The sequence below is a fragment of the Schistocerca serialis genome, chromosome 7, assembly GCF_023864345.2.
Source record: "Schistocerca serialis cubense isolate TAMUIC-IGC-003099 chromosome 7, iqSchSeri2.2, whole genome shotgun sequence".
Classification (NCBI taxonomy): domain Eukaryota; kingdom Metazoa; phylum Arthropoda; class Insecta; order Orthoptera; family Acrididae; genus Schistocerca; species Schistocerca serialis.
In genome coordinates, this window is record NC_064644.1 from 521,374,230 (window position 1) to 521,396,553 (window position 22,324).

At 38.8% G+C, this 22,324-nt stretch overlaps 1 protein-coding gene across 2 annotated transcripts in view; it reads left to right on the plus strand.

Annotated features, from left to right (window-relative positions):
* The window catches only part of LOC126412247 (phosphatidylinositol phosphatase PTPRQ-like), a 452,520-nt gene that overhangs the window by 225,842 nt on the left and 204,354 nt on the right, over positions 1-22,324 (plus strand). For both annotated transcript variants that reach the window (XM_050081743.1, XM_050081744.1), the window contains one exon: positions 5,948-6,253. In XM_050081743.1, the coding sequence (XP_049937700.1) occupies positions 5,948-6,253 (306 nt within the window). The remainder of the gene's footprint in view (positions 1-5,947; positions 6,254-22,324) is intronic.

Below are 22,324 nucleotides of genomic sequence, written 5' to 3' on the forward strand. Positions count from 1 at the left end.
GGAGTGACCCATGAGGAAACTCTTCAGTTAAGATTTGAAAGCACATGGATTACTGCTAAGATTTTTGAATTCAAGTGGTAGATTACTGAAACTGGAAACAGCAGTATACTGCACACCTTTTTGCACAAGAGTTAAGGAAGCCAGATCCAAATGCAGGTTTGATTTCTGCCAAGTATTAACTGAGTGAAAGGTGCTTATTCTTGGGAATAAGCTAATATTGTTAACAAGAAATGACAGTAAGGAATATATATGTTGAGAGGCCAATGTCAAAATTGCAGACTTGTGAACAGGGGTCGACAAGAGGTTCATGAACTTACACCACTTATTGCCCGAACTGCCCATTTCTGAGCCAAAAATATCATTTTAGAATGGGAAGAGTTACCCCAAAATATAATACCATATGACATAAGTGAATGAAAATAAGCAAAGTAGATTAATTTTTATGCTGAACGATCACTCACTTCTAATACCGTTCGACTAGTAAAAATGACAGTACTAAGTATTTGAACAAGATCCTGAATGTGGGCTTTCCACAACAGCTTACTATCTATCTGAACACCTAGGAATTTGAACTGTTTAGTTTCACAAACCATACGCCAGTTCTGTGAAATTAAAACATAAGGTTTTGTTGAACTGTGTGTTAGAAACCGTAAAAACTGAGTCTTACCATGATTTAGCGTTAGTTTATTTTCTACAAGCCATGAGCTTAGGTCATGTACTGCACTATTTAAAACTGAACCAGTGTTGCACACAACATCCTTTACTACCAACCTAATGTCATTAGCAAACAGAAATATTTTAGAGTTACCCGTAATACTAGAGGGCATATCATTTATATAAATAAGGAAAAGGAGTGGCCCCAACACCGATCACTGGGGCATACCCCACATGACAGTACCCATTCAGACCACACATCACAGCAGTTATCAACATTGTGTATAATGAGCTTTTGCTGCCTGTTGCTAAAGTAAGAGGTGAACCAATTGTGAGCTACTCCCTGCATTCCATAATGCTCCAACTTCTGGAGCAATATTTTGTGATCCACACAATCAAATGCCCTAGTTAAATAAAAAAAATATGCTAAGCATTCAAGACCTTTTGTTTAGCCCATCCAGTACCTCTCAGAGAAAAGAGAATATAGCATTTTCAGGTGTTAAATGACTTCTAAAGCCAAAATATACATTTGATAGCAAATCGTGTGAAATAAAATGATTAATTATCCTTACATACACAGCCTTTTCAATAACTTTAGCAAACACTGATGGCACAGAAATCTTAAACTATCTGCATTATTCCTATCTCCCATTTTATAAGGTGCTTTTACTAATGAGTACTTTAATCTCTCGGGAAACTGACCATTCCCAAAGGAAAAATTACAAATATAGCTAAATACAGGGCTAACATGTGCAGCACAGTACTTTAATATTCTGCTAGACACTCCATATTAACCATGGGAGTCCTTAGTCTCCAGTGATTTGGTTATTGATTCAATATCCCTCTTGTCTGTATAACAGAGGAGTATTTCAGACATCAATCTCGGAAAGGTATTTGCCAAGAAAGTTATATGATTTCCTATAGAATCTAAATTTTTATTTAATTCACCAGCAATGCTCAGAAAATGATTTTTAAATACTGTACATATATCTGATTTATCAGTAACAGAAATATTTTTACTGCAAACTGACTTTATATTGTCGACCTTGTGCTGCTGATGAGACACTTACTTCACAACTGACCAAATGGTTTTAATTTATCCTGTGAATTAGCTATTCCTTCCGCTTTGTGACAACCTCAGTTTTTTGGTTTGACTTAATTATGATTGTTCATTTCCTATCAGATAAATAATATTTTAATAGTGCCAGTGTCTTTGTTATTCCATATTGCTTAAGTTTATTTACAAGAATATTACGTCAAAGGCTTTTATCAAATCAGTGACCACATATGCTGCCTTTGTCCAGATTATTTTAAGACAGATAAAACAATAATCTGAACTAATATAAATGCATAGACTTTTGCAGCCAGAATCAAGTTGGATAAAATCATTTTAGGTAATCAGAATAGTGGCATTTTAGTTATCTTAGTGCTTCATAATGATGTGACTTTAACTTAAAATGATATTATTCAAATATCCAGCAATGCTTTTTTTATGGGCTGACCATCACAAAATCCATATTGGGTCTGGTGAAAGACATTACAGCTCTCAAAACAAGGATTTAGTCATTCCTTCATGATCATCACATTGAGTTTAGATAGTATTGCTAATACAGGTATAGGTTTATAATTTTATGCTGATTCTGTATCAGCCTTTTTATACTCCAATGTAACAACAGTTTCTTTAAGCAGTCAGTAAATGTACTTACCTGAAACATCAAGTTTATAAGGTAGCATAGGAGATGACTTATTATGTCTATAATTTGTTTTAAAATACAGTTGGATAGCCCATAGTAGTCTTCAGTTCTTGAGTCGCTGACATTTGCTGCTACATGTACTGTGTATCCTTTTGTCTACCCAGTGCATGTTTGTGTTTTATTCCGTTCATATTCTTATTATTTTGAAGTGTCTCTCTTGTCATATTTGCAGTTTATGTACTGAAATTCTCTTGAAGGAATTAACTGTATTTTTGTTTAATTCAGCATTATCCATCATTGACCTGATATTGCTTGCTGAGACAGAGGGTTACTTTCCATTGTACACATTATTAGGGATTTCAAGCATTCTGTTCACATATGGATTTTGGAGGAAGTGTGATTGCTGAAATGTCTCTGTGTACAGTGTAATTAGTCTAAACTTGTCTTTGTGAACCCTATGGGAGTGATATGTATGTAGGGGGGGGGTTAATATATTCCTAGATTCATCGCTTCAAGTTGGTGCTAGAAACTTTATGGGCAGGTTTTCATGTGACAGTTTACTTCCATCTCCAAATGTCTGCCAGTTCTGTTCTTTCAGCTTCTTCATGATGCTCTCACATGGGTTGAACAAATTTATGACCATTAATGCTGCCCTTCTTTGTATCCATTCAATACCCTCTGTTAGTCCTATTTAGTATGGGTCCTGTGCACTTGAGCAGCATTCTAGGTTGGGTCATATGAGTGTTTTGAATTCAGTATTCTTTGTAGACTGAGTAAATTTCCCTAGTATTTACCAATGAAATGCAGTTTGCTGCCTGCTTTACTTATGACTGAGACTTTGTAAACATTCCATTTGATATCCCTCTAAACTATTACACACAGTTATTTGTATGAGTTGAGCAATTCCAGTTGTATCTCAATGATATTATATGCATTGGATTTTTCATTTTGTGAAGTGCACAATTTTCCATTTCTGAACATTTAAAACAAGTTGTGAAACTTTAAACCCTTTTGAATTCTTATCTAGATCTGACTGAATATTTGCTCGGATTTTTTCAGACAGTACTTCTTTATAGATCACTGCATTGCCTGCAAAAAGACTTAGATTTCTATTAATATTGTCAGCAAGATCATTTATATACAAGACAAACATTGAGGGGCCCAACACAGCTCCCTGGCACACACTCAAAGCTACTTCTACATTTGTTGATAACTCTCCATTGAAGGTAACTTACTACATACTCCTCACCAAAATATCCTCAGCGAATTCATAAGTTTTGTTTCATATTCTATGCAATAATATTTTTGATAGCAAACATTCATATGGTACTGAGTCAATTGCTCTTCATAAACCAAAGAATACTGCATCTATCTGGCTGCCATGATTCAAAGTCATATGAGAGAAGTACAAGTTGGGAAACACATTATCTGATTTTTGAATCCACAGGGGTTAGCATGGAGGAGGTCATGCTGTTCAAGACACCACATTATGTTTGAGCATATGACCAGAGTTTATTCTAGTTTCTGAAAGATCTTTCAGCAATATACTGCTATGATAGTAACTGAAGGCTTCACTCATTGCTCTCTTGACAACCAAATGCATTTCATTCAACATCTCTTTACCTATAGCCCTCTGATCTGTTTTACATCACTTATGCAATAGTCTCTATTTCTTTATGTGTACTACAACAGTGACTGTGTTCTTCATATCACATAAAGTTGTACTCCTATCGTCAACAATAACAGCCCTGTAACCGGCAAAACATATACTGTCAAATGGAGAGCCGTCTGCAAGATAACACATGTTATACTAGCAATTATGTAAACACTGTTTGGCCTTCTACATTGGCATGTCTACCACCAAATTATTGATTAGGATGAACGGGCATAGGTAGAGAGTGTATACTGTCAACTCAAAATAGCCTGTTGCAGAGCATGCTCCACAACATGACATTTGTGATGTTGGCACCTGTTTCACCACACATGCCATCTGGATTCTTTCCCCAGACACCAGTTTCTCAGAACTCTGCTGGTGGGAACTAGCACTACAACATGTCCTTGATTCATACCACCCACCTGGACTTAATTTATGTTAATTTCTTCTGGCTCAGCATTTCTTCACTACAACTACTCTTTGCTTCACTCTGTTTTAGATTTCTACATCTTTCATTGTCTTTCCCATCTATTTTTACAGCCCCCTCCCACCTTTGTAATGTACAATGCACTTAGATTTTCACTATTATTAACTCATCATGATGTTTAAGCAGTAATCTCTGTCTGCATATTACCCTGTCTTCCACTTTTAAGCTCACAGGTTTTCAAATCTTGTCTGATGCATTCTCCAACAATCAGTCTTTCCTTGTCATCCTGTACAGTAAGTCTCCTGCCTTTTCCTTCACCCTTCTCCCTCCCCTTTCAACTCTTTTACCTGAAAAAGGAGTCACTGGCTCTAAAAGCTTTCCAATTACAACAGTCTTTTATGAGTGTGTTCTGCCACAGTTTGTTGAGTTGATTTTTTATCTATCCAATTAAATAATTAAGTTGTCCTGTGGATGGTCAACTATTCTTGTAAACTTAAGCCATAGCTTCTCTACATGCTTCTGTCTTGAACTAAAAGTTTGAAGTTTCTCATTGAGATATGAAACTACTGTGTCTTATTTTGTTTACTGAATGTATAAATCTTTCTACTTGTTTCAGTTGCTCTTTGTACTTTGATAATCATCATTGCTGTAACTGCCTCATTGTTACTGACACCAGTTTTGATATGGACATCCTCAATGAGGTCATCTCCATTTGTTACCAATAAATCTAGTGTATGTCCACCATGAGTGGGGTTCTGAACTATCTGCTCTAGGTTTTTCCCAGAGAAGACATTTAGTAACATTTCATGGGATGTTTTGTCACAGCCATCAACAACAAGACTATAATTATTGCAATTCACTTTTGGATAATTAAAATCTCCTTTGAAGATTACAGTATGATTGAGGAATGCTAGTGAACTGAGGTTTTCTGTAAAGTTGTTTTTTTTTTTCATAAGGAAGTAAGTCTGGTGATTGATAGAACGGTCCAGTTACAATTTTTTGCCCACACCTGATATTGAGTCATGGCCAAACAATCATATATGCAGTACATCACCTCCATTTCCTATTAGCCTATCATTTCAATACACTCTTAACTTTTCACCAAAACTCTCACTGCTATCAATTCCGGATTTTAGCCACCTTTCTGTAGGTAGTGTTACATGACCGTCACTGCTTTTCAGGTGTGCTATAATGTCTATTGCTGATAACATAAAAATCTTTATTGAATAACTGTTCCTTTCATCTATTACTGTCAATCTGCAAAACCTTAACTTTTTTAGGTTGTCAGATTTGTTGCTTAATGGAATTTCATACATGTTGTACATGTTGTTTTTATTAAATAAATGCTTGTACTATACATTACTGATATCTTCATTGATTAGTTAATTTCCTTCTAGTATTGTGTCTGTTTTATTTTGGATCTTACTAATCTATGATCACCTGAAATTCTGAACCACTTTAAAATAAAAAAAAAAAAAAATAAAAAAAAAAAAAAGGCTTACGTCCTGAATTGATCAGTTCCAGGTATACCAGAGGATTTGACTGTTTCACCTGATTTCAATATAACATGGAAACAACCACTATGCACAAATGGTATATTGCAGATGTATTATGTGACCATTACATTTTGGAGACCAGTAGAAATTTCAGATGATTGCCCTAAGGAAGAGAGCAAAATATATAGCTTCAGTGTATCTCCAAATACAGTGGATTACCAGTTTACAGAAGAGAAGCCTTATTCTGTGTACTCAGTGTGTGTACTTGCAGCAACAAATGCTGGCAATGGCAGTGACATCTGTACCAATATTCGGTCAAAAGCAATTGGTAAGGATAAAATAAACCTGGATTATTGAAGCAACTGTAATACTAATATGGAAACATAAAATGGCATGATCTTATAATAGACAACATTTATTATTTTATTTTTCTGGATATTACGGGTATTTATACTTGTGGCCTTTTGTGTGGCATATGTTTCATTTATAGTGTGGAGGAACCATTTTTATAATTTGATAAAATTAATTTATGCTTATCAATCTGTGGTAAACAGAAATACAAATGAAGAAATGACACTTTTGTAAGCAGGGGCTTCTTAATTTAGGAAAAAAAATTTCTTGGGAGAAACTAAAATATTTCAGATCTAAGTATCAATAAATCTGATCAGAAATGATAACAGTAACAGTCAGTGTCTAAGCATGTGAAAGTTTGAAGTGTTTCACCCAGCTTTTTTCCTCTCATTTGACATACACTGTGATATATTTGTTTTGTATCAATCTTTTTCCCCCCTGTTTTCTCATATTTGATAATTATACAATTTCTTGGATTTGTAATTGGATATTGGAATATGTAAAGGCAATTCATGACTCTATATTGAATCTGCGTAATGTTGGATCAGCATACAAACCAGGTGTTAAACATAATACCTCGGCTTATGCACTAGCTTTCTTCTTGAGAGCACTTACAAAAAGACAGTTTGTGCTGGCAAAGCAGTCCAAATTAAGTGAATAATTAACTTAGGCACAGTAGTAGGTAGAATGAGTGTGAAAGAAGCTTTTATGGTAGTTTACGGAGGTATTCTCTGCAACCAAGTAATTTTTCAATTTAATATAATTTACTGCACCATTAAATAGTTTTTGTACCAGTACAGGTTCACCATCAGATGAAGAAGTTTATAGGAACATTAATTTATGAATCATGTGCAGCTAGATGCTAAGGTCATGGTGATTGAATGATATTTTACGCCCACCCACACAGCCCCCCCCCCCCCCCCCCACACACACACTCAAAAACAGTATTTATGTGCACTTAGGTTTACAGTAAACATACTCTCACATTGCCTGTCATGAACAGTATGCTTGTTTGGTATATATTTGAGCAAAGGTCATACTTTATTATGATGTTAGACATAATTTATACATAATAATTAAAATTTCTAACAAATTTACCATTGACACCAAAATCCACAATTTTAAGTAATAATTATTTTATTTTTTTGTGATTTCTGATGATCCCACTAGCATTAGTGTCACTAGGGTATGGAATGAGTCAGTGTTTTTACAATATTTACAAACATCAATTTTTTCATAAAGTTTACAGTAATAGATGCAGGAGAGTCCAATATGATAGATTCATTATTGAACATCATTACATATGAAAATAAATAAGATACATGATACAAAAAGATGCCAGAATTAAGATTTACATGTACGCTATGAGACACTGACATTGATTTTAGTAATGTCATAATACTTCAAAATCAATATGTCATTGATAACACAAATAGTTTATATTTATGCTTGCACTAAATGGGACATCTCAACATCTCAGTTATATAATAGTTACACCCCTCCCCCCACACTTCCCACCACACACACACACACACACACACACACACACACACACATATGGTCACTCGCGCTAAAAAATTCCGTATCTGGAGAGAATAAATTTTGCAACAGGCAACAGGTATTCTTAAGACTGGCACTTTGAATTTTAGTGTTTCAAGAGCAAAACTTTTTATGTCTCTAGTTTGAGCATTGAAAAGTTTCATGCCTGAGGAATTTTTTCCTTTCAATGCAATCATAAAGTATAAACAATGAAAAGTCCATGTTGGAATATCAACAATATTGGGATAAGGATGGATTGTTACTCACTGTGAAGATCACATACTCAGTTGCAGACAGGCAGAATGAAAAGACTGTTACACATTAAGCTTTCAGTCAAGCCTACATCCGAAAAGAAAATCACATGTGCATTCAAACAAGAAAGTACACCACACACACACACACACACACACACACACACACACATGACCACTGTCACTGGCTGCTCAGAGACTGAAACTGAAACACGTCGAACAGGAGCAACAATCTGTAATGGTTCGAGGAAGAGGGAAGATAGCAGTATACACTGGTGCTCTATTGTCCACCCAAGCTCCACAACATCCTAGTCCATCCCTATGCACCTCCCAGTCCCAACCCATTGCCATTGCCATATATCCCTGTGGAAGTTCCAGGTGCAAACCTGCCCATTCAACCCAACAATCCCTTCTTATTCCAGTCCTGTCACAGTCTTATTCTACCTGTCAATGACAGGCCTTCTGTGAAACCAGCCTTGCAATCATTATTCAGCCTTTTATAATGATATGTCTGTCAACCAGCTATCCAGCATTATGAATGGCCACCACTAAACTGTGGCCAAGAGCAAAGTGAACCACCTTATTGCACAACAATTGGCTGTACACAACATGTTTGATTTCAATGGCTGCTTCACAGCTCTGGCTTTTCTGAACTGTGCAGATGAGAGTTTCCTTGCAACATATTCTTCATCCTGCAATCATTCTGGCCTCAACCTACATATTTACTCGAATCTAACCTGCACCTGAAAAATGAGACTCAAAATCAAGGGAAAAAAATTTTCCCAAATCTGAGTCACACCTGAAATTTGAGACTCAAAATTCAAGGGGAGAGAAAAGTTTTAGGCCCACCTCCAAATCAAAACAAAGTTGGTCAATTGTAATATGAGACACAATTTAGGTCGAATGAATGATGATACAGCTACAGTAGTTTGGATGGAGTCGTAAGCTTAGCAGTTAAGCTTTACCAGGTAACAATTGCTATGCATCAGGCACTCTGTCTGTATTTATATGGGTACCCTCCCTTTTTCATGTGCTTTGTCTGGTTTGAATCGATTGCTTATTTTTCTTTGATCTGATAAGTGCTGTTCTCTTTGTTATAGGTGTTTACATCACTCTAAGCTGAAAATGCATTACTGTACTGTGTCATGCGTTATTTGTCACATTATGATAATGAGTGTTTACGGTTTCCGCTTGTGGCATGGCTTGCTTTTGTGCATGCTCCCGCAGCTTACAATTTAAAAAAAAGAAAAGAGGAATCGTCTCATTAGCAAAACAATGGCAAGAGAATGCTATTTGTTGTTACTTACAATGCTGCTTTCTTTGATAATGATCAACAACAACCAAATAATAGACTGCATATGATATAAGATGTTCTGAACAAGAGTTTACTGAAAATTTTTCTCTGTTTGAAAATCTTTGCAGACGTCTCTTTAGTACATTACATTCTGCACAGAAATTAGAGTCATCTTAGATTTATAAATCTAGTCAATTACCATGCTTCGTTTCTGACTGTATCACTATTAGGCATAAGAATAATACGTATATAAACATGACATGGTATGTATATTCTTCCACTTTTACTGTTGTCTCACTCTAGTTTCATAGTTTATTAGGCAGACAGGATTTAAATGAGATAGCAGCAAACACGAAAGAATACATGGCAAAATGTTTATATTCATATTATTCTTATGGTGAAGGGAATACTGCATATGATTCACAATTCATAAAAGATCCTATTAGCAACCATCTCTTTTCACAGGTAGGAAAAAAATTCAGAATGTAGAGTTGGCCGTATTGACAAACATCTCAAACAGTCTTGCCAGTTGGATTTTCATAGTACATTGAAATGCTGCTACATTCGATGATGAAAAATAAGGAATTTGTATTTACTTTGTTGGATAAAGTATGAAAATGCAGTGGTCGAAACTCTGGGCAGAGAAAAAAAGCTCATCTTCCACCTTTTTTTTCAATTTATTTACTGACACAGAGGTTTTGGCACCAGTATTTATCTTTGTGCCTGCAAAGCATGCTTGTGTAGTGCTACATATATTCGATGGCAGAAGTTAGTTGTGGTGGCACCTACCAACGTTTTTCAGAACTTCCGCTTACTTTGCACTCGATTCTAAGCCACAGGCAGTTTTTTGGATTACAAAAACCGGAAAAAAAGTGTGGCTTAGATTCGAGTAAATATGGTATGCTTTCACCCACTCCGCCCAATGGTTTCCTCCCTCTCTATCCTATCATGCCCCCCCTCCCAACTCACATCACCTCAGCCTCATTGTGCACTGCTCTCTGCCAGTGCAAACACCAATCTTTCCCCCTTCTCTTCTCCTCTTCTTTTCCAGTCCTGCCCCCCCCCCCCCTACCCTGCTCACTCCTGCACAGCCTCCCAGTACTGCACTTAGAAGCCTTGTTTTGCCACCGTCCATCCAGCCCCGGCACACTTTGCCAGGCAGTGCTGTATCCTCTTCACCCACCCATACACTGCTATCCTTCTCCTTGCCCACTCTACTTTGGATTGTTGCTCCCATTTAATACTTTTCTGATTCAGTCTTGCCTGATCAGCCAGAGATAGCAGTCACATGCTTGTCAGGTGTGCTTTTTTGTGCGAATGCATGTGTGCTTTTCATTTTTGATAAACGCTTGGCAGAGAGATTAATGTGTAACAGTATTTTCATTGTGCCTGCCTGCAGCTCAATATGCCATCTTTATGGTGAGTAGCAATCTATCCTTTTTTCTGACATTGTCAAAGGTAGTGTTTGTCTGGTTACTATATAAGCACTTTTCTGATTTGGTATTGTGACCATGATATTCACTATTGGTTTTGAGACATGAGTGGCTTTTATTAATGTAACACATAAGGCAGAAGATATACTGGGACATCAGTGTAAAAACCTGCAATTTATAAAACAGATTTCTATAGGAGTGTCTTGGATGAACACCAATCATAATGCATATAACTTTCTTCTGAGTTATGAAATAATTTTTTGATAGATGCTGGTTACCCCAAAAGATGAAGCCATAAGACAACTGTGCAGGGAAATATTCAAAGTATGCAACTCTGATGGCACCCTTATGTATAAATGGTGCAATTACGCAAAAGATAAGAGATAATCAATAGTAACCATATGTTGCAGATAAACTCAAACACAGAGAAAACAAAATTTGATGTAATAATAGTGATACACACTAATAACCTATGTCAATTAACACGCAGGTTTACAGAAATAAGGACAGTAGACAAGATTGTACATACGCTATACTAAAGAAAAATACCATGCTATTTAAACACCTTGAAAAATTATATTTTACCACATTTGTAACAGTGCACAGCATCAGAAACACAGTTTTTCACTTAGTCTATACATTATCTTATGCTGTAGTTTTAACATGGCACTTAATTTTTTTCTTTCTTCCTTGGGAAACAGATTTCCATAAGAAGACAAAGTGTTTTACTAAGGCAATCAGTGACAACATTTCTGTGTTACACATAGCTGATGAGAGTTTACAGATGTACCTCCTTGAATAGCTAGAAAGTCACAAGCTAAAGTCACCTCATAAAATCCTTAATGAACAAACTGAGTCAATACAGAAAACAGAAGTGCGAAGTAGGAGGAAGAATTGGGAACAGGTGCTAACAGCTCGGAGGGAGGTAGTGGGTGTGCAGGCTGCGAATGTGGGAGGGAGGACTGACAGGTGCACAGGTTGGGCATTTGATGTACCGGTATCAGAGCTAGTGAGGTGTGGCTTGTGATGAATATGACATGGAGGCATGGATAGGGAGAGGGTGACAGGATAGAGGAAGGGTAAAAAGTTATGTCGAGGGTGTGGGTACAGTGGGGTAGCAGGGTTAACAGAGATCAAAGCCAGGGGGATTACAGGAGGGTACGATGTGTTGCAAGTATAACAATGATCTGTGTAGTTCAGAATAGCTGGGACTGAGAGGAAGATCCAGGTGGCATGGGTTGTGAAGCAGCCATTGAACTCTGTCTTAATGTACTCAGCAGTGTCTTGTACCACTGGCTGGTCAACTGTATTCTTGACCACAGACTGGCAGTGGCCAACCATTCTGATGATCAGATGGTTTGTGGCCATGCCCCCATAAAATGCTGTGCAGTGATTGCAGCAGACCAGGTATATGACATGGCAGCTTTCATAGGTGGCACTGCCTCTGTTGGAATAGGATAAGCTTCTGACAAGTCTGTAGCAGCATGTGCCACATGGCTGAAGTGGGGTCTTGCACCTGTCTTCCACAGGATTATGCACCCTGTGGCAAGGGATTGGGAGTGTGAGTGACATGGGGATGGAGTAGGATGTTGTGTAGACTGGGTGGGTGATGGACTAACATTTTAAGAGGGTTAGGAAGCATCTTGGGTAGGATACCCCCTCATGATAAATACATAAACAAAGCCTTTTCCACTTGAGGGTAATATTGGGTGATGAGGAGGATGCTCCTTTTAGCTGATTCTAGGGTGTAGTGAAAGGATTAGGGGTATGTGAGAATATGGCATGGAAAATCTGTTTGTGATCTTTGTTTTGGGGCTAATGTCTGTGAATGTGTATGTGACGCCTTAAGCTGCTAGGCAAGGCAATTCTCACTACTGCAGGTATGTCACCCATAGTGATGAGGTAATTTTTTGGTATGTAAGGAGTGTCAGCTGTCAATAAACAGGTATGTATGGCTTATGGGTGTAATGTGGACAGAGGGTGGATGGAGCCCTCAGAGAGATAGATGCCAATGTCTGTGGTGTTGGCACATTGGGTTGAGGAGCACCAGGTGAAGTGGATGGGAGAGGAAGTGTTGAGGCTGTAGAAGAATGAGGATAGGGTATCTGGCCTTGACCACAGGTCATGGAGATATCATCAGTGAACCTGAACCAGACAAGTGGTTCATGGTTTTCAGAGGCTAGGAAGATTTCCTCTAGATTGTCCATAAATGCATTGGAAAATGAGGGTATCTTGCAGGTGATCATGGCTGTGTCACAGATTTGTTTATATACCTTCACCACAAAGGAGCATTTGTTGTGTGTGAGGATATAGTTAGTAAGGTGGTATGAGGAATAAGGTAGTGAGTCTGGAGTCAGAAGGACATTGGGAAACATAGTGTCTGATAGTGACAGGGCCATGGGCATGGGAGATGGTTTATAGGAAGGTGGCATCAACAATAATGGGTAGGGATCCAGGTGGTAGTGGGGTGGAGTGGGTTGAGAGTCAGTGTAGGAGTATCATTGATGTGAGTATCTAGGGTTCAGGCAAATGGTTGGATTTACTGTTTGGTAAGAGTGGAAATTATTTCACTGGGAGCACAAAACCAGCTATAATGGGGCATTGAAGACTGTTGAGTTTGTAGATTCTGAGGAGCTTGTAGAAGGTGGATGTGCAGAGCATCACTGGGATGAGTGAGATGGCCTCAGGTGAGAGATTCTGGTATGAGCCTAGGGATTTCAGCAGAGATTGGAGGTTACATTGGACTTCTGGGAGAGGGTCACTATGGCAGATCTTGTAGGTGGAAGACTCAGACACTTGGAGTAAGCCTTCTGCCAGATAGTCACTGTGATTCATCAGGACAGTGGTGGAGGTTTTGTCTGCAAGATCTGGTCAGAGATTGTGGATGTCTGTCCTTTCTTCTGTGGAGACATTAGTATTCTTGAAAAGGGACCTGGGGAAGGATGGTGATGCCAGGTTGGAGGTGAGGAATTCATGGCTGGTGATAGTGGGGAGTATGGTTAGATGGGAGGAGGAGGATCATGATTGGATGGTGGTATGAACTGGGGCAGGCAAAGTTCAGTGTTGGGGTTAGGGTGGCTTTGGTTGGAGGGGTTGGTAGCAAGGAAGTGTTTCCACTGTAGGGATCAGGAGGAGAGAGTAAGTCTTTGATGAGTCCATCATTGTCAAACTTGGGTGTGGTGCTGAAGGCAAGGTATTTGAATAGAACCTGGAGAATTGAGGTTTTTGGCAGAAAGGTTAACAACAGCATTTTGGGTTTTTCTCGTTTCCAGATTTTGTGGGGTGTTGGGAAGGCATTTTACAGAATGTGGCAAATTTAAAAGATCAGCGAGGCAGAGCCTGGGTGGTATGAGAGGTTGATGATGGGGTTCACTGTGGGTTGGTGGGGGTTTGATGGGTATTGGTGCTCTAAGAAGGGAGTAGGATGTCAACAAGTTTGAAAATTTGTGGTGGTAATGCCTGGAGTGATCTTCCAAATGTTGGAGCACAAGGGTTTCAATTTGGAGGTCTGGCATATGTAGTTGGAATTGCACAGTAAAAATATCTTTCAGAGGGAGAATAGTTGGTTCTGGGATGCCTGTGCCTTGGAGATATGTTTCTGCAGTACCAAGTTTGTAAGGGACACAGACTGGCAGAATCTGAAAAAGTGGAAGTCATTGTGAAAGTTGGGATGGGATCCAGACAAGGGAATTTTTATAACTAGCCCATTAATGGGGATTCTGTGGCTTAGGCAGCATTTAAGGTACAGGATGTGAGGCTGGGGTTTAGCTAGGGATAGGGATCATTTTCTGAAATGATGCAGATAGATGTAGCAGGGCTCCGTATGGACTCTGTTAGTTTTTCTGTAACTATTTTGTTCTTTATTACAAGGCATGCCCAGAAAGTAAGTGTACTAGATTTTTTTAAATTTTTCTGTAGAAATTATATTTAAACCAAGTGACAGATTATTGTTGATACACTTGTTGACTATTTTTTTACACAGTCACCAACCTATTCAGTGCATGTAGAGAGCCGTGGCAGCTGGCCGCTGTGGCCGAGTGGTTCTAGGTACTTCAGTCTGGAACCGCACTGCTGCTACGGTCGCAGGTTCAAACCCTGCCTCAGGCATGGGTGTGTGTGGTGTCCTTAGGCTAGTTAGGTTTACTTAGTTCTAAGTCTAGGTGACTGATGACCTCAGATGTTAAGTCCCATAGTGCTTAGAACCATTTGATTTGATATGTGGCACATGCTTCCTTATGCTCTATTTGAAGAACTCTCCTTCCACATCCTTCCCCCATTTCAGAACCTCTTTCTGCACCTGCTTGTCAATTGAAAATTTAATTCCACACATGTGTACCATCAGGGAGGTGAAAAGATGATAATCCAAAGGTGCCAAGACAGGGGAATACAGCAGGTGGTCTGAAATGTCCCACCCAAATGAATTAAGAGCGTTTTAGCTCCAAAACCTCTGAGGCTACAGTTTTTTGCACAAAATTGTGGTTTTGAATTTTTTGCCAGGTGGGAAATCAGTGTGATGCCCCTGTGATGACTGTCCTTTTGTCTCAGGCCTATAATGATCCACACGTGTTTCATATCCAGTCGCAATAGAGCTCAGGAAATCCTCACCTTCTGGTTCAAGTTACTCAAGAAACTTGCGTATGCTACTAAGTTGATTTTTCTTTGGCTGCACTGTCAGCAGTTTTGGGACCCACCTTAAACACTGATTCCAGTATCCCAGCATTTATATGAGAATCACAAATAAGAGAATTCTCAAGAGTTGTGGAAACATCACAGAAATTTCATTCACTGTTAATCAGTGGTCTTCACAGACAATTTCCTGTTTTTTATGCACCAACTCATCACTCAGAATGGAAGGTCATCCACTCCTCTGTTCATCATGAACATTCGTTCTGTCTGCACTTAAACACACTCATTCTGTTCATAATACCTTTACTGTAAACAGTTTTGGTTCAAATGGCTCTGAGCACTATGGGACTTAACTTCTGATGTCATCAGTCCTCTAGAACTTGGAACTATTTAAACCTAACTAACCTAAGGACATCACACACATCCATGCCCAAGGCAGGATTCGAACCTGTGACTGTAGCGGTCACGCGGCTCCAGACTGTAGCGCCTAGAACCGCTCAGCCACTCTGGCCAGTGTAAACAGTTCTGATTCACAAAAAATTTTGATAGGTGTTATTCCTTCTGAAAGTAAGATGTGGATCACAGCATGTGACTCGCATTTGGTGGAATTTCTTACCAACATGTTTCATGCAACTGGACACTACAGAGTATGTTTATGTGCTACCATTTTCCTGTGATACTTTTTCTAGTCAGGGGATCCCTCTGTGCCAATCAGTGTTACCAACTATCCAAAAACAAAAAAATCACAGTCTGTTATAGTTACAATATGCTTACTTTCTGAACAACCCTTATAGTTTATGTTGCCATGTTTCCACAATCTAAAGCTCAGCTTGTGTCTCTTTTTAAATCTTTCTTAACTCGAGTGTTTGTTTACTTTAAAACCAAGTGCATCTAAATACAGTGTGTGTGTGTGTGTGTGTGTGTGTGTGTGTGTGTGTGTGTGTGTGTGTGTGTGTGTGTGCGTGTAAGATGGCTAAAATTGAACTTCTCATGGATACTGAGAAGCCATGCAATCACCATGACCACAGCATCTGCTTGCACATGGTCCAGAGAGCAGTATTCATGTAATACCTCCATGCAATGATGAGCCTATAGTGAAATATGATTTATTGATCTCATTACATGTAGTTTTCAAATCAATTGATTTGATGTACAGAATACAAGCAAATATTTAAGATATTTTATATATATTTCTGAGATACAGCTACACAAATACTTATTATAGTCTACAGCATACAATATATACATACATACATGGTATTTATTTTAACTTGAGACAACTAAGTATTTTGAAAATGATGCACCATATGGAAACAATGTTCTAGGTAAAACATTAATATCAGGAAAGGGGCCATCTTTCTGTGTTACAACTGGCCACTCCTGCATGGGGAGTCCGTAAGCACACTTTCTCCTCCTTTCTTGTCTTCCATGTCTTACACCACTCAGTTTTCTATTCCACATAAACTACAAGGCTTGGAACTTTAATAGTTGCCACTATTAAAGTTCCAATCCTTGTATTTTCACTTTTGTGTTTTAATTGTCCTCTTACATCATGCTTAACATTTTTATATCTTTATGTGTTGTTGCATAGTCACAGTAATGTTTTTCAGTGATTCAGGAAGGTATTTATTTATTTTTTATTCCTGTTAATTAATTCTGTCAGTAATGGCCATTTTAGACCTGAGTACACACAGTTTGCTAATCATATTGAGTCAACACATGTAAAAATTGTACAGTCACAATAATGGGCCACACAAGCTTCTTTGTATTCATGTAAAATTTAAGTACCACATGCACAGCTGTAACAGACATGTTGACTCTATGAAGAAACTTATTAGATTGCCTGCAGCTACATGGCCACCCAGCCAAATAGGGACCACTACACCACACTGTGTGCCCCATAGCTTGCAGCATTGCTCCCTCTCCTGGAGAAGCAGAAATTGACTGCTTGAGAAATTCTAATTGCAGGGTATTACAGCATCCTGGATATAGATCTTGTCAGTGGTCCTCTGTCCTCTATGGATCTGTATTTCTGGTCATGTTTTTACACCTTCCTCATTGTGATGAGCGTCAGAGGTAGCCCTTCCCACCAATGCTTCACAACTGTCAAGTCAGTCTTCAAGTCCCTTGAATGTCCCATCATTGACCTGCACTTTTGGATTGTAGTAGAGCTTCATATGTCTATGTGCTTTTCTCTTCCTGATGAAGGTCACAATCCTCAACATTATTTGTGACAACCTCGGCTGTATTTCACTAATTAATGCTAGGCATTGTAGTGCTCTCAGCCCTTCTACTGGGTTTCAAGTGTCCATATGTGAATGAGTTGTCTTGCTTCTTTGGTCCTGGTAATTAGGTGTTTCACATAGTCATTGTGAGTATCAGCCAGCTGAAATTGGAACAGTGTGTCCATTGCAGTTTCGGCTTGCAACTGTGGAGCAGAAAGAATGATGTGGATGCTTTAGGTTATTGTTTTCTCATTGTTGTATGTGAGTGTCACTACAGTCAGTATTGTATCCCACTCTCATTGTTCAGCATCAATATACACTGAGGACATCCAGCATCTTATTAAGGCACTTTTTAGGCCATTCATCTGTGAATTGTCACTGGTTCTCATCCTGTGAGTGATGTCACAACATGAAATTACCTCTGATACTAGCCACAACTGTAAAATATTTTGACAATCAGGAATCAACACACAAGGTGCTCCATTCCTCAGAATGACATGTTCTACAAGGAACTTTGTAATTTCCAGATCTAAGTGGTTGGCACAGTTTTAGTGACACTGTAGTGATTGAGGTAGTCACTGTAGCTGTATTATCTTCTGATTGCCATTTGTCGACTATGGGAACCTCCCAAAGAGATCAATTCTAATTCGAGAGAATGGCCTTGCTGCAGGCAGGTTGGTGCCAGATGCCCTGGAAATAATTTTGGCACATGGTTCTGTCATTCCATATAGTAGCTGACATAGTGTCTAACAGATTGGTAAAGACCTGGCCAGTGATACCTGCATCTGATTATCTCTGAAGTCTTCAGGAATCCCAGGTGACCTTGCTGTTTGGTCCTTCCCCCTCCAACCAAGCCTTCTATTACTTTTCACAGTGCTAGATCATCCCTCCATTCATCAGCAGTGTCTTTTAATCCAGCATTGACTGTGAATTCATCCACATTGCTGTGTTTCACCAAAGGATTCTTTGAAAGGCAGTCAGCATTTTGACTTTTTGTTCATTTTTGTATACAATTGCGATGGCATACCCTTGAAGTGCCTGTCTCACAAGTAAACCTGATGGACCCTTCAGACTAGTCACACAGCAGAGAGAAATGTAATCCATCATAACAGTGGGTGGTTTGCCAAATAAATGTGTCTGAAACTTGGTGATGCTCCAAACAACTGCAAGTCACTCCTTTGCACAGTATAGTAATTAATCCCAGACTTGGAGAGTACTCTGAAAGTGTAAGCTGTCAGCTTTCCAGCATTCTCCTGAATTTGCACTAAAACTGCCCCTATTCATAATCCACTCATGTCAGTGTGAAGTTTTCATTCAGCATTCATGTCATACAATACCACAACTGGAGAAGATGTTAGCACTTCCTTAAGTACAAGAAAAGATCTTTCTTGAACACTGTTCCAGGAAAAGTTTGTATCTCACTGCAATAGTTCTTGCAATTGACTTGCCTCAATATTGAAGTCCTTTATGAATTGCTGTTGGTATGAGCACATTCCAGGAAAACTTCTCATATCACAAATGTGCCAAACACTTGGAAAATTTCTCACCCTTTTTAACTTCTCTGGATTGGGATGAACTCCATCACCATTCACTACCTACTCTGAGATTTTTAATTCTTAGGCACTTTTTTGGATTCAGGTGGAGACCTGCAGTCTGAAAACACTTCAACATGGTCATCAGCGAGCTTAGATGTTCTCCAAATGTCTTCAAAAAATGACATCTCATTCAGACTATAAAGACATGTCATCCACTTAAGGTATCAAAGCAGGTTGTCAGTCATAATTTTAATGGTGGCTAGAGCATTTCAAAGTCTAAATGGATAACTTTAAACTCATAGAGGCTGTCAGGATTTATGAAGACAGTTCTTTCCCAGTCAGCTTCATCAATCTTCATTTGTCAGTAGCCTTCTGTATCTCCATAATAGAAAAAATACTTTGCTACTTCCAAGCAGTTTAGTGTGTCATCAGTATGTGACAATGGATAGACATAATTCTTCATGATTTTGTTCAGTCATCAGTAGTTGATGCAGAAGTGCTATGTACCATCCTTCTTCTTCACATGAATGTTTTTGAAGGTTCAACAATTTCATCTTGCAGCATCTTGTCCACTTCCTCCCAGACTGTCTGAAGTTTAGCCTGTGACACCATATATGAGTGTTGGCTGATTGCTGATATGATGTCTTATTGCAGGCTGCTTGGTCTGTCATTTCTCTACTCCTGATCTAAAAGCATCCAAAAACTGATGCAGAACAGCTATTAATCATTGATGTTGTTCCTGAATCAGGCCAGATCCTATTGACAGTTCAGCAATAGCTTCCTGCTCTGCATTGTCTGGTGTGGTAGCAGAACACGATTCTTCATTAATGACACTAAGCTGCCCCTCCTGGACTGGTTCAGTTGCCCCTACATAGATCTCAGGAGGAATGACTTGTGGCTGCTCATAGCAGTTAGAGACAGAAATTTACCCTTCACCACCTCATCACTTTTGTTCATTACTGCCATGTAGTTTTCTTTTGTGAGTCTGTATGGCTTTTCTGCAATTGACAAAAGCTTGATAGTTTAACTGATTATCTTCTCTGATGATTGGAATTCATGTTATCAATGATAGCAGGCTAACAATGTCTTCAGTGGCAAACAACTGCCCAACGCAGTCTTTCTTTTGTATGCTTATTGAAAAATAGTTGTCTTTAACTGGTAATGTAAGCCCTGGATAGATCGTCAATGATGACACCAATGAGATTTCGTGGCATCTTAATGACTTTAATTTGTGGAAGAGTTGCATCCATGGCAGTCTCACATCCATAGTGGTGGCTCTGCTTTTCGTGAATTTGGCACCCAGGCTTGGTACCTCTGTACAGTGATAGGTAATTGTTATGAGGTGTTGGGGAGTGATGTCATCCAGGTTACAGTGATGAGATATTCATCTAACTGAGAAAATTTAGAGAATTGGCATTTGAAGCTGACTGCAAAATGATTCTACTGCCACTAACATACATTTCACATTAGGACCATGAAGATAAAATATGAAAAATTATGGCTCATGTGGAGGCCTATGGACAGTTGTTTTTCCCTTGTTCTATTTGTGAGTGGAACAGGAAAAGAAATGACTAGTAGCAGTACAGGGTACCTTCCACCATGCACCATACAGTGGTCTATAAAGTGTGTATGGAGATGTAGATGTAGATCTCCAGTCAACTGGTGTGAATAGGACTGTTGTCTTTGTTGATGTCCTGTGGCATGATATTTTTCGAACAGTCATCTTCTCTCTCTGCGGTAGCATGCATGTCCTGGGCAGCTACAGTGACAACATACTGACATATTATTCTCCATTCTCCAAATGTCTACTTTTCTGTGGTGTGTTGTACTTGGTGAAGGAGTTTGTTGTACCTGCATTCTTACCATGCTGAGTTGTTTGTGGAGTCAGCCAAATCTGTTCTTTATGGCATGTTTGATTACTGGCAGAGATCAGTGCTGAAGATCTGTACACCTGTTCTTTGACATTCTTTACTACCCCCTTATGTATGGAGTCAACATCCATGGCTGCTATCTCTTGTGTACTCGGATCAACATTTCTGGACACAATACACTGCTGTATCATTCCCTTACTACCTGGCATATGAGACAGCTCTCCTGACGGGGGTATTCCTCAATTGCCATAGGGACCATATTTGAGAAGAAGTCATACCTCCAACTCTCTCTCGCTCTCTCTCTCTCTCTCTTTCTCTCTCTCTCTCTCTCTCTCTCTCTCTCTCTCTCTCTCTCTCTTTCTCTCTCTGAATTCACTGGCACCACTTGATGAGTTCTTCTGTCGTTGCAACATATATGTCTTGTGCAACTCAGTTCCTTTCATCAAGTGTGAGATTTTGTCAGCTTCTGTCATGAAGTGGCATAGGGCCAAAACATTCTGTATGTACAACTGTGTTGTTTTCTAATGATGGTAAGTGCTGTTCTTCATCTATTCTGGTAAGCAGACTTGCTGATGATTGTTGTCTTAGGGTTTCTTCAGTTCAGCCAGGTATTTATACCTGATATTGCCCTTCTCTTTGCTGTTCTCAAATCACTATGGGCTGTGCTATCCAAGTAAAAGTACACATTTGCTATATACTGCACATAATGATATCCCACTTGCTATATCTGCACCTCAGTTGAATGCTTTCTGCCTGTGTCTTTGGAAAACACTGATGAATGCCTGAGGTGCAGCAAAATTGCAGCTGTTTTGGAATTCATCTGGCACATGAATAGATAGATCTTAGAAATGATGTACTGCTTGTATTTTAATTTCTGTCCATGTGGCCGATGGGTTTTATGTTGCCCAATTGGAGCAACAGTGATGTAGAAAGTTGTGAGGTACCCAGTGTCTCCACAAAACATCATTTTGAAACTACAGTCAATCCTGTATTTAAAGGCAGGGTCATAAATGAACTACAACAATTATAACTGAAAGCATGTTTATTGTGAACACTATCATACAAAACAGAACAGATCTTAACTCCTAGAGGGAGACCTTAGGTGACTATACAAGCCTCAAATAATCCAGAATACACACACATTACAAACATAAGATATTCCAAGAAAATTCCAGAAATGATAAATACTAAATAACAAATAACTGCTGGTGCTCATGTTTAAACAAGGGACCTGCACCACACAAACTTGCAAGACTAACCAGTATGCCACAATA